Source organism: Balaenoptera ricei, chromosome 8 (assembly GCF_028023285.1).
Source record: "Balaenoptera ricei isolate mBalRic1 chromosome 8, mBalRic1.hap2, whole genome shotgun sequence".
Taxonomy (NCBI): Eukaryota; Metazoa; Chordata; class Mammalia; order Artiodactyla; family Balaenopteridae; genus Balaenoptera; species Balaenoptera ricei.
Window position 1 is genome coordinate 106,321,461 of NC_082646.1, and position 12,598 is coordinate 106,334,058.

The 12,598-nt window shown below is 59.5% G+C and overlaps 1 protein-coding gene across 1 annotated transcript; it reads left to right on the forward strand.

Moving 5' to 3' along the window:
- The first annotated feature begins 1,742 nt into the window (after positions 1-1,742).
- Positions 1,743-12,323, forward strand: RPS6KA4 (ribosomal protein S6 kinase A4). Its single transcript, XM_059931911.1, has 17 exons — positions 1,743-1,870; positions 1,973-2,044; positions 2,737-2,955; positions 3,051-3,166; positions 3,692-3,799; positions 4,004-4,084; positions 4,164-4,267; positions 4,364-4,514; positions 6,818-6,982; positions 8,742-8,870; positions 9,050-9,183; positions 9,280-9,373; positions 9,858-10,031; positions 10,112-10,306; positions 10,611-10,770; positions 10,960-11,123; positions 11,397-12,323. Exons 1-17 carry the CDS (start codon positions 1,816-1,818, stop codon positions 11,589-11,591), a joined length of 2,316 nt encoding a protein of 771 aa, XP_059787894.1. The 5' UTR covers positions 1,743-1,815; the 3' UTR covers positions 11,592-12,323.
- Positions 12,324-12,598: the final 275 nt, after the last annotated feature.

The following is a 12,598-nucleotide window of genomic DNA, read 5'->3' on the forward strand; positions in this document are numbered from 1 at the left end:
ATGTCCCAGTGGTGGGGGGAGGGGGCGGAGGTTCTGGGTAGACGGCAGAGTGGGTGGGGTCTGGGCTCCCGAGTGTGGGGCAGGAGAAGTACCCAGAGGGCCTGCGCCTGCCCCCTGTACCCTCTTCTCTCCTTTTATTTCTTCCTGCCTCTTCGTCCTCTCTCCTCCATGCCTTTGGGGCTGAGCCCCTCCCCAGGGAATTTACCGCCCTTGGGGTGTCGCCTGGTGCCAGGGGCTGTTGTGGAGGGACACACGAGGTGGGAAGGACGCCCGGGGTCTCTGACCAGGGCCTCTGGGATGACTGACGCCCGGGAAGGGGGCCATTAGACTGGGCGGCAGGTTGTGAGTCAAGGCACCTGGGGCCGCCCAGAGGAGGGTGGGGCTGCCCGGCTGAGGTGAGGCAACCTGAATCTGGGGGTGGGAAGAGCTGGGAGGGGTGGCCAGGCCAGCCTCCCCAGGGTGACCTACTGCAGCCTGACTCAGGGTTTCCACAGCCCTCCCCTTGGGGATAACCCACCGCTCTGCCTGCCTCCTCTCAGCCTGAGTTTCTGAGGCTGGTGGCATGGGAGTGGACCCCCCTGGCCTCCAGTGGGGCTGAGCAGCTGGAAGCCCCTCCTATAGGCCTCGGGGCGGGGGGCTTTGATGGCTGCCCCACCCTATTGGTGGCCCCTGTCAGTTGTCAGGGAGGGGGACAAGGCTCTGGGCCTGATGGGGAGAGCAGGCCACCCCTATGTGGCTCTGACACCCCTTTTCGAGGTCTACTCTGTGCCAGGCTTGGGGAACCACAGGGGGCAGAGCCACATCGGGGTGCGCGCACTGGGTGGGCTGTGGAGGGTGGCTGGGGGCTGAGGTGCTTTTATAGGTCCGCTTGCTTTAGAGAGATTCGGTCAGAAAATCGGCTGCCCCTCCCTGCTGGGGGTCGGGCTGGGCTCCCTCTCGGTGCCCCTTGTAGGTAAGGGGAGCCCAGAGACAGGGCTTGGTCCTCAGGGTGCCTGTGCCCCCAGGCCTCCCCGGCAAAGGCAAGTCTACAGGGGAGAGGGTCTTGCTGGCTGTGGGGGGATATAGACAGGGAGCTGGGCTGGGCTGGGCGGCTTCTGGGACCCTCTTAGCATGCCCAGCACCAAGAGCGAGAGGCACGCTGAGTGAGAGGTGCAGGGCTGGGGCTGTGCTGGCAGTAGCTGGACAAGGGTGGCCGCGTGGCTTCAGGCTGCTCATCTGTCAAGGGGACCGACAGATCCCCTCCCCTATTTGCTGAGGTCAAGGAGTGATCAAAAACGAGGCAAGTGGGTTGTGATTTTTAGGAAATCCCTCACTTTCGCTGGCGGCTAAGAATTGGACAGAGCTGCTTGGCTGCCCTTAGGGCTGGCACCCTGGAGGGGAAGGCGGCTCTAAAGTACCTGAGTAGGACCCCCACCCCCCTTGGGGCACAGCCTGATGTGGACTTACCGCCCTGGGGCCAAACCTGGCTTGGGAGTGTCCGCCCCACAGAGGCTCCAGGTTGTCCACGGACCCCAGGCATGGCTCCTAAGGGGTGTTCCCAGGTCCCCAGGATGGTCGCCTGGGGGCCCAGAGCGCACAGCCCTAGCACCAGCCCCCTGCGCCTGCGGGAGATGGGACCGCCCCGCCCGCCCGCAGCCTGGCGCTGTCACGTTCCAGCGCCTGACTCAGGCCGCGCGGGGCGGGGAGCCGGGAGGCGGCGCCGGCGCCCGCCTCAGCCCCGGAGGCGGCACCAGGAAGCTCCCGCCCCGGCCGGAGCCGCCATGTAACCGGCGCCGCCCGGAGCTGAGCCTCGCGGGCCCCAGCGACCCGCCGGCCATGGGGGACGAGGACGAGGACGAGGGCTGTGCGGTGGAGCTGCAGATCACCGAAGGTGGGGCAGCGGTGGCCCGGGGTGCAGGCCGGGTGATGGCTGCCCAGGCCGGCTGGGAGGGTTCATGCACTGGCTGGGTTCATCTGCCCCCTGTGCCCGCAGCCAACCTGACCGGGCACGAGGAGAAGGTGGGAGTGGAGAACTTCCAGCTGCTCAAGGTGCTGGGCACGGGAGGTGAGGAACCCTATCCACCGGCAGGTGTCCCAGGCATGGTGCCCCGGGCCTCCCGCTTGCACACCCACCTGGGTTGGGCCAGGCCACCGGCAGTGCCCCCCAGCCTCTCCCTGCCTTGCCTGCTTTGCCCTGCCCTGCCATGGTTTGCATGCCAACACCCAGGGCTGCTCCACGTTGACGTTGCTCCTCCCTGGAAGGTCCTCCCGGATCTGCCAACACTCTTGGGGGCTTGCAGCTCTCCTGTGTGATTCACAGCTCCTCCCCTTGCGAGATGTGAGAGCCTTCTCCCCCACTTTGCAAACTCCCCTCCTCGGGTTTGACCGTCCCTCCCCTGTCTGCATGTACCTCTGCCTCCCTTCCTTGGCTTTGCATCCTCTTGCATCTGTCTCATCTTCCACAGGTTTGCACATGACCCGCCCTCCACCCCACCCCCACCCCCGCTGCAGGCCTCCCGGAGTTGTGTGCCCCCCAGCCTGGTTTGCACGTCCCCTCCCTGGTTTTGCTGAGCACCCTGCCGGGGGTGTGCACACCTTTTCCTTAGAAGGCTCTGCCAGTTTTTGCACACCTGCCTCTCACCCCAGCTCCCTCCCCCGACTTGCACACCCTCCTGGGTTGGCCGCATGCCCACCCTCACCAGTCTGCACCACCCTCCTGTTCATGGCCTACCCTCCGCCCACCCGCTGCTCCCACAGCCTACGGGAAGGTGTTCCTGGTGCGGAAGGCGGGCGGGCACGACGCGGGGAAGCTGTATGCCATGAAGGTGCTGCGCAAGGCGGCGCTGGTGCAGCGAGCCAAGACGCAGGAGCACACGCGCACCGAGCGCTCCGTGCTGGAGCTGGTGCGCCAGGCACCCTTCCTGGTCACGCTGCACTACGCCTTCCAGACGGACGCCAAGCTGCACCTCATCCTGGGTAAGGGCAGACACCTTCCAACCCTGGGGGCCATGGAGGCGGGGGGGCCACCCAAGGGGGCTACTTCGCAACTTTCACCCACCCCCCGCCCCCAGACTATGTGAACGGCGGCGAAATGTTCACCCACCTCTACCAGCGCCAGTACTTCAAGGAGGCTGAGGTGCGCGTGTATGGGGGCGAGATCGTGCTGGCCCTGGAACACCTGCATAAGGTGGGTGAGGACCTGGCCACCTGGCTGTGGCCGTGGGGACTGGGCCTGGGCCTTGGCCTTAGAAGGGGCCTGTGAACATAGCGGCCTTGGGCTTTCTGAGGGCTGGTGGCCTCGGTGGGGACGGGAGCTGCTTCCCTTAGGCCTCCTGGAAGGAAGGCCTCGGTGCTGCCTGGTGGGGTCTCCTCGAAGGGGCTTTCCTCTCACAGGGAACTCGAGGCTGCTTCCTGGGGCCACGTTCACAGAACTTCTGCAAACGGAGACCTCATGCCTTGGCTCCCAAAGCCGTCATGAGATGGGGCTCCTCTCCCTGGGAACTTGGGGCCTGCTCCCCTGCGGCCTCTCCGCGGTGTCCTCCTTCCTTGCTTTTACATCTTAAATGGCTTTTCCTATCCAATGGCCCAGTCCCACCCCGGCCCCCCACCAGCACTGGAGGTCCCCTTCCCCAGGGACCAGGTGCAGGGACAGGAGCTGCAGGAGCGGAGGGTGTCGGGGGAGGGACCCTCAGTGCCTTCTTGCTCCTGCCAGCTGGGCATCATCTACCGAGATCTGAAGCTGGAGAACGTGCTCCTGGACTCCGAGGGCCATATCGTCCTCACGGACTTCGGGCTTAGCAAGGAGTTCCTGACAGAGGAGGTGAGTGAAGGGCAGTCTCGGCCTCCTGCACCCCCATGCCGGCCTTCCCTTCCCGCCTCTTGCTCCATGCCTGGCTCTGCGTTTCTTGGGGGTGCAGAGGTGAGTAGATCCAGGCCCTGCCTTCGGGGAGTTCCCACTGCCCCGACCCTCACAAGTCCAGCGAGTCTTACTCTGAGCCTTGGGCGGGTCCTCTTGCCCTCCCAGAAAGAGCGGACCTTCTCCTTCTGTGGCACCATCGAGTACATGGCCCCTGAGATTATCCGCAGCAAGTCGGGCCACGGCAAGGTGGGTTGGCAGGGGAGCGGAGGGGTGGGTGTGGTGCGGCAGGGGTGGCCGCGGGCGCTCACCCACCTCTGCCCCGCAGGCTGTGGACTGGTGGAGCCTGGGCATCCTGCTCTTCGAGCTGCTGACGGGGGCCTCGCCCTTCACCCTGGAGGGCGAGAGGAACACGCAGGCAGAGGTGTCTCGGTGAGCAGGGTTGGAAGCAGAGGGCGGCCGAGGGGCCTGGGCAGGGCTGGAGGGGGGGGCTTGCTGCCCCTGACGCCCCCCCACCAATCCTCCCAGACGGATCCTGAAGTGCTCCCCTCCCTTCCCCCCCCGGATTGGGCCAGTGGCACAGGATCTACTGCAGCGGCTACTTTGCAAGGACCCCAAGAAGCGGCTGGGTGCAGGACACCAGGGGGCGCAGGAAGTTAAGAACCACCCCTTCTTCCAGGTGAGGCTCCTGGCTCGCCCCCATACCTGTCTGCACACACCGGGGCCGGCCTACTGCTCTGGGCTGGGGGACACTGGAGGGATGGTCTGAGGCTGGCCAGTTTCACTTGATTTGGAAAACCTCTCAGATAAAGAAACCAGGCTTGTCTCCTCAGCCGTCTCTATTGAAACTTGGAAGATGTGTTCTTGCAGGAAAGCATTCTAGGTTCATTGCCTGGTAGGGCTGGCAGGGACTTGAGAATGAATTCATCAGTCCTTTCACTGGACAGGTTCAGAGGAGCAAGGTGACTCGCCCAAGATCACACAGTAAAAGTGTAGAGCTGGGAACAGATCCCAGGTCTGCTGTCAGCCCAAATCTTATGACTCTTGCATCCACTCAGGGTTTTGGTCTTTGTACCTGTACAGGCTGTGTGCCTGTTCTTCAGATGGACATGTCTGAATCAACCACGTGGGTTTTGTTCACTTGTTAAAAGCACACACAGTTTAGGGTGCAGTGCAGAGTGAATTCTGTCCTTGTGAGACCTCACTGGCTCAGGCACTGTGCCTGGCCAGCATCATTGCCTAGCAGGGCCCTGTAACAGTGAGCACCTGTGTCTTGGCCCCTTGCTTGCATTATTTCATGTAAGCCTCAGAACCTTCCTGATTATCTTCATCTTTACAGATGAGGAAACTGAGGTTCAGAGAGGTTAAGTAATTTGCCCAAGATCACTGAGCTAAGTGATGGAGCTCAGATTTAAACCCGCAAGTGGGTGGCTTGAAGGCCCATGCTCTTAACTGTTATGTTCTGTTTACATGTGGGTATTAAATTTGCCTTGTCTGACGTAGAAACAAAAGCATCCACTTCTGGGCACTTATAGTGGGCCAGGCACCCAGTTACCCTTGCTATGAGTGCCATCTCCTTGAATCTTCCCAGCAAGTACTGGTTGGAAGGGCCCTCAGAGAAGCTTTCTCAGACAGGAGTCTAAGTCTCTGCGGTGAAGATGTCCCTTTGTGGCCGAAGTGACTGAACAGTGTCAGTTTCCTTAAGTGAATTCCTCAACCCACCCTGAGCACATGCCAGGCCCTAGTTGCTGGGAGTAGGTGGGCCAGTAGTCACACTGGAGAGGCGCCCCAAGGTTTTCGAGGCCTGATGGTGCCCTTATTCCCCCTTCTCTTGAGACAGCCTCTTTGGTGATAGCAATGCTCTGGTCCCTGGTGCCAGAACTGGGGCCTTCAAGCCCAGGCCAGGCCTCTAGGCTGCAAGTGACAAAAAGTCCAACTCAAGATGGTGAAATCTGTGGAACAGAGCCTGGCTGCTAAGAACAGAGATAGGAATGAATAGTGGTCTAAACAAGATAGACGTCTATTTATTTATTTATTTTCTCACATAAAAGAAATCCAGAAGTTGGCAGGCTGGGGCTGCTGTGGTGTCTTCATGAAGCCAAGTTCAATTTTTTTCTTTTTCTTTTTAAATGCTCCTTTATTCTTAGCACGTAGCCTCTGTCCCCAAGGTTGCCTCGTGGTACAAGATGACTGCTGGAGCTCTTGCTATCTAGGTTGCTCTCCAGGTGGGAAGCACAAAGAAGAAGGAGTGGAAGGGCAAAAAGGGCACCTTACCAACCGTTCACCCTCCTCTTCAGGCTCTTTCCCTGGATTCCTACCTCGTAATTTTTGCTTACAAGTAATTGGTCACTGCGAGCTGCAAGGAAGTTTATAAAATACTATTTTTCAGTTGTGTACATTGGTTCCTGAAATAAAATTGGGGCTATAGTACTAAGGAAGACCAGGAGAATGGATGTTGGGCAGGCAACGAACAGGCTCCGCCATACTAGTTTAAACATAAAAAGGAATGTGTTAGCTCCCATAAATGAAAAGTCCAAGGAAAAGTGGTCTGACTTCAGGCAAGGCTGAATCCAGGTGCTGAATCTATGTTATCAGGAATTTCTTTCTTTGTCTCTGGGTTCTGCTTTTCTGCACAGGTACTTCATCATTAGACATTGAGGGGGTCCCCAGCAGTTCCAGGCCCATATCCTCCCAGATTTAAGTCCAGTAGGAGAAAGAGATTTGGGTTTTTTTGCACATCAATTCTATTAAAAGCCCCAGAATTGGCTGAGTGTGGTGGAGGGGTGGTTCTCCAAGAGAAATAGGGATTCTGTTATCAGAGGAAGGGAAACAGAAGCTGAGGAGGCAGGAAGAACAGCTTCCCACACAAATGCCAGTGAGACCTTTGCCTCACTGAGGAGCTGCCTGGTGAGGGTGGCCTGAGTGGACAGGGGTTTCCACTTCCTGCCCTTTGACCCCCTATCTCTCATTCCTTTTCTCCAGGGTCTGGAATGGGCTGCTCTGGCTGCCAGGAAGATTCCAGCCCCATTCCGACCCCAGATCCGCTCAGAGCTGGATGTGGGCAACTTTGCAGAGGAATTTACCCGGCTGGAGCCTGTCTACTCACCCCCTGGAAGCCCCCCACCTGGGGATCCTCGCATCTTCCAGGTGAGTGAGCGTTCATAGAACCACAGATGCGGGGGAGGCAGGATGCTGCTGCCAGCCTCAGCCCTGGCTGACCTATGGGCACTGCATAGGCCCCGTGTCCTGATCAGGACTCAGCATCTCCTCTAGATCTCTCCACTCGTGTGGAATCTAGGATTGTCAGTCATAGAGACCGCCTTGGCAGGACATGCCTTTGAATTTCCTGGTTTATCTTGAAATTTCATGTTAATTTCCCTTCTTCTCCATCATATCTCTTTATTGTTATGTAAAAATATTGTTTTAAATTATTCACTTGCTTAAGGGGACACTTAGGAAGAGATGCCTTGTTTATACTGTGGCTTTGCATGTCCCTTTGGCATACCATATCACATTCCTGGGGGCATAGGCCCCCTCCACCCAGTTTTAGAAGCTTAGGCCTGTTGGACAAGTCCCAACTCCTTTACTCGGCATACAAGGCCTTGCATGATGTGATCTCTGCTCAGCGCCCTAGCCTCAGCACTCTGTTATTCCACTCGGTGCTCTAGCACCTCTGAACTGCTCAGAGGTTCCAGAACACACCTCTGTACCTTTGCATATGTGGTTCCCTCAACCTGGAGGGAATAGTAGCTCACCTGGCAAAATTCAAGCCTTGCTGTCCAGTGCTGTCCGCATGTGAAGTCTTCCCTGCTCCTCTGGCCCTGGGTCACCCTTTCCTTGTGCACCAGCCCGCTACAGACAAAATCTCCTTCTGAACAGTTTGTCAGGTTTTATCCCGACGCTGACTGAGACTGCCTCACCTGGTCTGAAGCTCCCAGAGGGCAGGGACTACGTGTTTAATTTCTGTGTCCCTGAGTCCAGCTTGTAATTTCTGTGTCCCTGAGTCCAGCTTGGGGGCCTGGCCTATAGGACATGGTCCATAAATATTAAATAAGAATAGGCCAATATCAAGTATGGACGGATCAGTTCCCCTGTATGAAGCTCTCACAAGGGACAGCTCTGTGCTTGAATATCCCTCGATCTACTGCGATGCATCCTCGATCTCACAGTCCTAATGAGCAAGTTTTCTTGTGAATCAGTGGTTCCTTTCATTCATTCATTTAATGATTCAAAAATATGTATTGAGTGCCTTCAATGTGCCAGGCACTGACCTGGGCACTGGGGACGTAACAATAAACTTGACAGACAATAATCCCACCCACGTGGAGCTTGCATTCTAGCGCACAGTGGCGCTGCATTTTTAGGAGAAAACAACACATTGTTAAAATTACCCTTGAGAGTCCCTTGAATTGCCAGGATGTGGATTGTTAGGAAAGGCAAAGAATTAACTTTGGTTTCTCTTTACGTTTCCTCAGTAGCCCCCCTTGCAGAGGAGGCCAAAGTTTGATTTGAAAGGAAGGAATAAAGACTTTTTGTCCTGAGTGGGTAGAGTTGAATTCTCCTAAGTTAAGTATGTGTGATGCCAGGCCACAGTTCTTTCATGTATTCAGCCTATCATATTCTGGGCCACTACACTGTGCCAGATGATGCCCTTGGCACTTGGGGGGAATCACTGTGATGAGAAAGGTAGAGTCACAGACTGGTGGGCGGACAGACATGGTCCCAAGAGATCATAGAACAAGGTGGAATAAAATGTCCACACATCCTTTGTGCACCAGGATGCAAAAGCAACATCCCCTACTCCTGGGTCTTTCCTCTGCCCCCGCCCTCCTTCCCGCTGGGTGTGGGCCTTCGGGGACTCCATCTGCACCTCCATCCACCCCTGACAACACCCCTCCTCCGCCAGGGATACTCCTTCGTGGCACCGTCCATCCTGTTTGACCACAACAACGCGGTGATGACCGATGTGCTGGAAGCGTCTATTGCTGGAGACCGGCCTGGCCGGGCAGCGTTGGCCAGGAGCGCCATGATGCAGGTGGGTTGGGCCAGGGTGGGGAGAAGTGGGCTTGGGGGCATCTGGGCTTGGGGACTCCAGATCTGGCTTCAGCAGGCGCACGCTGTGGCTCCGGTGAGGTCCGTAGCCTCTCTGAACTGGGGCGTGGCATGGCCGCAAGGCTCCCGGTAGGACCTCTGACGCGTCCCCTTTGCCCCCAGGACTCGCCCTTCTTCCAGCAGTACGAACTGGACCTGCGGGAACCCGCGTTGGGCCAGGGTAGCTTCTCCGTGTGTCGCCGCTGCCGCCAGCTACAGAACGGCCAAGAGTTCGCGGTCAAAATCCTCAGCCGCAGGTGGGCGGGCCCGGGGTGGGCGGGGTTCTGCTGAGCGGATTCGGGGAGGGCGGGGCCGGAGGTCAGCTGTCCTGACCCCGCCTGCCCTGCCCCCAGGCTGGAGGCGAACACGCAGCGCGAAGTGGCCGCCCTGCGGCTGTGCCAGTCGCACCCCAACGTGGTGAAGCTGCACGAAGTGCATCAGGACCAGGTGACGCCTTCCTGGGCTAGGGCGGAGCGCAGGGGCGCTAGAGCCTGCCCGTGGGGGGCGGGGAGGAGGACAGGAGGCGGGGCCTGAGAGCGCCATGGGCGGGGCCTGAGGATAGGTACGGGGGCCTGAGGACCCGGAGGTCAGGGAAGTGGGATTTCAGGGGAGTAGGGCCTGAGGACCGGAAGGCGGAGCTGAGGATGGCCAAGGGAACGGGGCAGGGGGAGGATTTAGGGCGGCGGGTTTTAAGGTGGCCAAAGGGACGGGGGCCTGGAAAAAAGTACGGGGTAGAAACTGAAGCGAGTCCTAAGGTGGTTCTTGGGGTGGTCTTGAGGTCAGGGTTCGAACACGGACGGGGCCTGAAGCCGGGGGCGGAGCTTGATGTTGACCGAGGGGCAGGATCTGGCTGGCGGGTGGGGCCCGGCCCGGTTGGGTAGGTGGTGACAGTAACCCAGGTGGTGACCTTGGCCCGTCGCGCCGCCCGCAGCTGCACACGTACCTGGTCCTGGAGCTACTGCAGGGTGGGGAGCTGCTGGAGCACATCCGCAAGAAGCGGCACTTCAGCGAGTCCGAGGCGAGCCAGATCCTGCGCAGCCTCGTGTCGGCCGTGAGCTTCATGCACGAGGAGGCGGGGGTGGTGCACCGCGACCTCAAGCCCGAGGTGGGCGCGGGGCCTCAGCGGACTGGGAGGGCTTCGGCGCGGAGGGCCAGTCTCTGACGGCCGCCTCGCCGCCCTCATAGAACATCCTGTACGCCGATGATACGCCCGGAGCCCCGGTGAAGATCATCGACTTCGGGTTCGCGCGTCTGCGCCCGCAGAGCCCAGCGGGGCCCATGCAGACACCCTGCTTTACGCTGCAGTACGCGGCCCCCGAGCTGCTGGCGCAGCAGGGCTACGACGAGTCCTGCGACCTCTGGAGCCTTGGCGTCATTCTGGTATGGGACGGGGTCTCCGAGGAGATGTCAGGGTCCTCCGAGCCTAGGGACAGGAGTTCTCTTGTTGGGGTGGCAGGGTTTGGTCTGAGGCTGGGGTCAGAAGTCGTCCTAATACAGAGGCGAGGTCTCTCTGGTGCTGGGGTCCGGGCATCCTAGTTTTAGGAGTTGGAAGTCAGAGTTCTTAACCCATGGGCCTCAGGGGTTAGCCTCTTGGAGAGGGTGAATGGTCCTGCAGTGGCTTAAGTCAGTCTCCTGGCCTCCACTGGCCCCCTAGTCTGGACTGGTCTCACTTTTCACCCCCCAGTACATGATGCTGTCAGGCCAGGTCCCCTTCCAGGGGGCCTCAGGCCAGGGCGGGCAGAGCCAGGCGGCGGAGATAATGTGCAAGATCCGCGAGGGGCGCTTCTCCCTTGACGGGGAGGCCTGGCAAGGCGTGTCTGAGGAAGCCAAGGAGCTGGTCCGAGGTGCGAAGCCGGAGGTCACAGATCATGGTTGGGGAGGGGGAGGCCATGGGGTCACGATGGGACAGGGATTGCAACTGGGTCAGGTGTCCTGGTGGGGGACTTGTGGGGAGGAGAGTGGGGCTGCTAGGATGTCTCTGGGGCGCAGCCTCTACACACAGCCCCCCAACACTTCCCCCGTCCTGCCTCCAGGGCTCCTGACTGTGGATCCCACCAAGCGGCTGAAGCTCGAGGGACTGCGGGGCAGCTCGTGGCTGCAGGACGGCAGCGCGCGCTCCTCGCCTCCGCTACGGACGCCGGACGTGCTGGAGTCCTCGGGGCCAGCTGTGCGCTCCGGGCTCAACGCCACCTTTCTGGTGAGTGGGGGGGGGGGGGGCCTGCGAGGGGTGGGGGACCGAGGCTGGAGAGGCGGAGCCTGCGGCAGGCGACTCCGCAGAGTCCTGAAAGGTTGAGTTCAGCCGAGTCCAGGCCTCTGACCTGTCGGGACCCTGACCGTTTGAGAGGCTGGAGGCCAAAGACCTGTTGGCCCTGACCTAGTGGTATGGGAAGGAAGGCCTGGGATGGGGGCCAAAGCTAGGATTTGGAAGTCGAGGCCGGGCCGGTGGAACTTACCGCCTCCTTTCCGCCAGGCGTTCAATCGGGGCAAACGCGAGGGTTTCTTCTTGAAGAGCGTGGAAAACGCGCCGCTGGCCAAGCGGCGGAAACAGAAGCTGCGGAGCGCCGCCACATCCCGCCGCGTCTCCCCCGTGCCCGCCGTCCCGGGCCGGGCACCCGCCGCCAAGGGAGCCCCCCGACGAGCCAACGGTCCCCTGCCCCCCTCCTAGCTCCCGTCACTGTGACCCCCTCCCCAGTCGGGGCTGTGTTCTAGGAGGCCGGCTCACTGCCCCCAGGCCTCCTGCATCGCTCCGCCCCATCCCCAGGGATTGTTACCCTTCTCTCCCCTCCCCCCACCCCACCCCCAGACAGAGCAGAAGTATTTTTATAAGCAGAGAATTTTTTTAATGTCTTACCAGATAGAGTTAGAGATGCAGGGAGGGAGGGGGCCTGCTGAGGAGTGGAGTGGGGGGCCCTCTGCCTAGATGCTGCCTCATCTGGTGGAAGGCACTTCTCCCCCAGGGGGTTGCCCTGGCAGGGAAGGGCTCCTTCTCCATTTCTAAGCACTGAGTTGCCACAGGGAGAAACTGGGACCTCTCCCCTGCCCTCCCCTGAGGTCCTGCTCTTGGGAGGGGGCACCCCTCAAGCTGTCACTTTATGGACTGTTTGTGCAATTACGTCCACCAAAGACCTGTGTCGGGGGTGCTCAGTGAGAGGCCCTGGGGGACCCCCTGAAGCATTTCTGCCTCACTTCATGTCACCTGCTTCCCCCTATTGAGGCTAAGGAAGGAGGTAGACGACCCCCTAAAAGGGGAGGCCCCCTTCTCACCCATCCCCTCCTCTTTGGCACAGCTGCCCCTAGCTGGGGGTGGCGCCTTGGGGGTCTGGGGTGGGCATCCACAGTCACTGCCTCAGCCCATCCAGGCTGTGCCTTTGACTTTAAAATAAAAGTCTACCCAGTGCTGTGTGTGGCATGTGTGTGTGTATGTGTTGGGGGTATGTATGGGCAGAGATCCTGGGACTACCTTCCGGCCAACGGGGCCTGAGACCTCAAAGAGGAGGGACAGGGCAGACCCTTCTGGGTAAGATGGTACCCTTTGTCCTTGGCTTTTGACATGAGGGTCAAACAGTTATCTTGGGTGTGTATCTGACACCTCTGCCATGTATCATTTAGGATTCTCCTGGTTGTAAGTAATAGAAAACCCAACCTAAGCTTGCTTCAGCAGAACAGGATTTT